This window comes from Ziziphus jujuba, chromosome 10 (genome assembly GCF_031755915.1).
Source record: "Ziziphus jujuba cultivar Dongzao chromosome 10, ASM3175591v1".
Lineage (NCBI taxonomy): Eukaryota > Viridiplantae > Streptophyta > Magnoliopsida > Rosales > Rhamnaceae > Ziziphus > Ziziphus jujuba.
In genome coordinates this window covers 6,589,021-6,591,289 of record NC_083388.1, presented here as the reverse complement: position 1 = coordinate 6,591,289, position 2,269 = coordinate 6,589,021, and the positions used below count along the sequence as shown (strand labels likewise).

The window sequence follows — 2,269 nt, the reverse complement described above, 5'->3', positions numbered from 1 at the left end:
TAATAATAAATTCTCTTATTACATAGATTCTTTAATTATATTCAACATAGGGTAAATAGACTGCAACGCATAAGATAAACATAGCGTCCCGCTGGAGACAGCCTCAGGCAATGATGTTGAGTACCCAATAGACAAAGAAAAAAACAAATAAAAATGGTAGCAATAACAAGTACTTACATTTCGACAGTTACAGTTTTTATTTTGGTTTTTTATGTGCGCCTGCGTTTGTGTCATTAATATATATAATAAACATCCTCCAAGGTTCAACTGCCCAACATAACGTAATCCCTAAAATACAACAAAAAGCTAAAGATTAACGACACAATTACTTAACCCCAGTAATATGCTTCTAAGTGAGTTACACATGGACTTAAAGATATCTTAGCATCAGATTCCTCAAATCAATTAATTCTATGAAAGATCATATAGAAAAAAAAATACAGTCAAACAGATTTTATGCCTAATAACTAAGATGCAAAAAACATTAAATGGTAGGTAAACCAATAGTAATTTCTTACAAAAATAGTTTTATATTAACAGAGCAAACTTCCGACATTCATGGCAATTACAAAAAAAACAAAAAAAAAAAAAAGTACAGAGAAAATCTAAATCCGAGAATAGCAACAGAGCGTGGCTATTTTTGCCAATATTATTCACGGAAACAATTAAAGGACGGAAATTTACTTAGGAACACTACCGAAAAAAGATAAAAATCCACAAAGCGATACACTAGTAGCATTTCGTACATATAAACTTACACATAAAAATGTTCCTCCTCCTCCTCGTCACATCTCCAAGTTGTCCATTTGAATGCTGCTTTTCAAAGGCACATACTCTCCAAGATATCCACCAAGATGATCATGCAGAGCAGTCTTATCAATCCCCTGGTGATGGTAGCTCTTGCATACATAGTAAAACACACTCTGTACCAACAAACCCACCAAATTCACAATCACAAGCACACCCACCAAGAACCCACCAACAACAATCCTCACAAACACGCCATACTTATCCCCTCCGTGCACCACAATCGCCCCGAAAACCGCGCCGATGGTGCCGCAAATCGCCAAGTACCCAAAAACAAGAACCGCGGCGCACCGGATCTTACCCTTCAGCAGCTCGTAGCTCTTCTTCATCGCCACGAAGCCGTAAACCTGCTCGAGTACCGAAATCACACTGGCCAGATGCCACAGCGCGGTGATGTAGACGTGAACAACCACAAACACGGAAAGTATGACAACCGCAGAGAATACGAACAGAACCCCATTCTGGGTATCAATGCCCACAAGAAGCAGAACCAGAAAAGCAACGAAGAGGAAATTGTGGACGACCATCAAGAGGGAAATCCACAAGAAGGTGACGAAAAGGCGCTTGAAGACTTTGGGAATGGCGGAGACAGTGGATGAGAAGGAAACAGGCTTGGAGGTGTAGAGGGAGGCCACAGTGAAGACCACCGCAGCAGTGGAGAGGAGAGAGAAAGCGAAGAGGAAGATGAGGTAGCAGAACTGAAAGATGAGCAGAATGGTCCATCTATGGTGGGTCTGGCTTGGGTCGGCAGATGGGTTGTTGAGCTGAGCGAGAAGTGGGTGGGTGAAGAGTGAATGAGCTAAGATTGCGAATGAGAGAGGGAAAATTAGGGTTAGGGTGATAAGGTAGAATGTCTTTGGAGATTGTTTGGGGATTGATATCGATTCCCTTACTATATCTGGGATGCTCAAGAATTGAAGCTCTTCTGGGGATAGATCCATTAGAGATCTGATTGGTGAGAGAGAAAGTTAATAATGGGAAGAAAGAAAATGAGAGAATTATAATAGAAAAAAGAAGAACTAGAAATGAGAAAAAGAAAATCTGTGTGGTTTCTTACCTTGTAATTTGAAGCAGCTATTTTAGCTTCTGAAGAAACGAGACATAATTACTGAACTGAATGAGCTTATCATATCATTTTTTTTTTTTTTTGGGAATATTTTTTAACAATAATATATATATATATAGAATATAATATATTATATAAAGATATTTGTATTTATATGTATATTAGGGACCGTTTTTCTCGTGCAGAGGAGCAGTGTGTGTGTGTGTGTGTGGAAACATCATGGGGCCCATCATATCCCATTATCGTGAGTGATAAAATAGGATAATTACTTTTACTTTCATAGCAAAAAAAGACAAAATTTACGCTAACATTATTTATTATAAGTGCATTTAAATTTCTTAACTTTATTTAGATTTAATAATGTTAAAAGTAATCAAAATAAAATAGTATTTTTAA

At 37.5% G+C, this 2,269-nt stretch overlaps 1 protein-coding gene across 2 annotated transcripts; it reads right to left on the bottom strand.

Moving 5' to 3' along the window:
• Positions 1-1,997, bottom strand: LOC107410723 (uncharacterized). 2 transcript variants are annotated; one of them, XM_048469227.2, is made up of 2 exons: positions 759-1,858; positions 1-288 (listed from the first exon to the last, which is right to left on the bottom strand). In XM_048469227.2, exon 1 carries the CDS (start codon positions 1,746-1,748, stop codon positions 786-788), a length of 963 nt encoding a protein of 320 aa, XP_048325184.1. In that variant the 5' UTR covers positions 1,749-1,858; the 3' UTR covers positions 1-288; positions 759-785. The 2 variants fall into 2 exon arrangements, with proteins under 2 accessions (XP_048325184.1, XP_015873679.1); XM_016018193.4 differs by lacking the exon at positions 1-288 and adding an exon at positions 1,865-1,997 and having other exon boundaries at positions 611-1,755.
• Between the last annotated feature and the right edge of the window lie 272 nt (positions 1,998-2,269).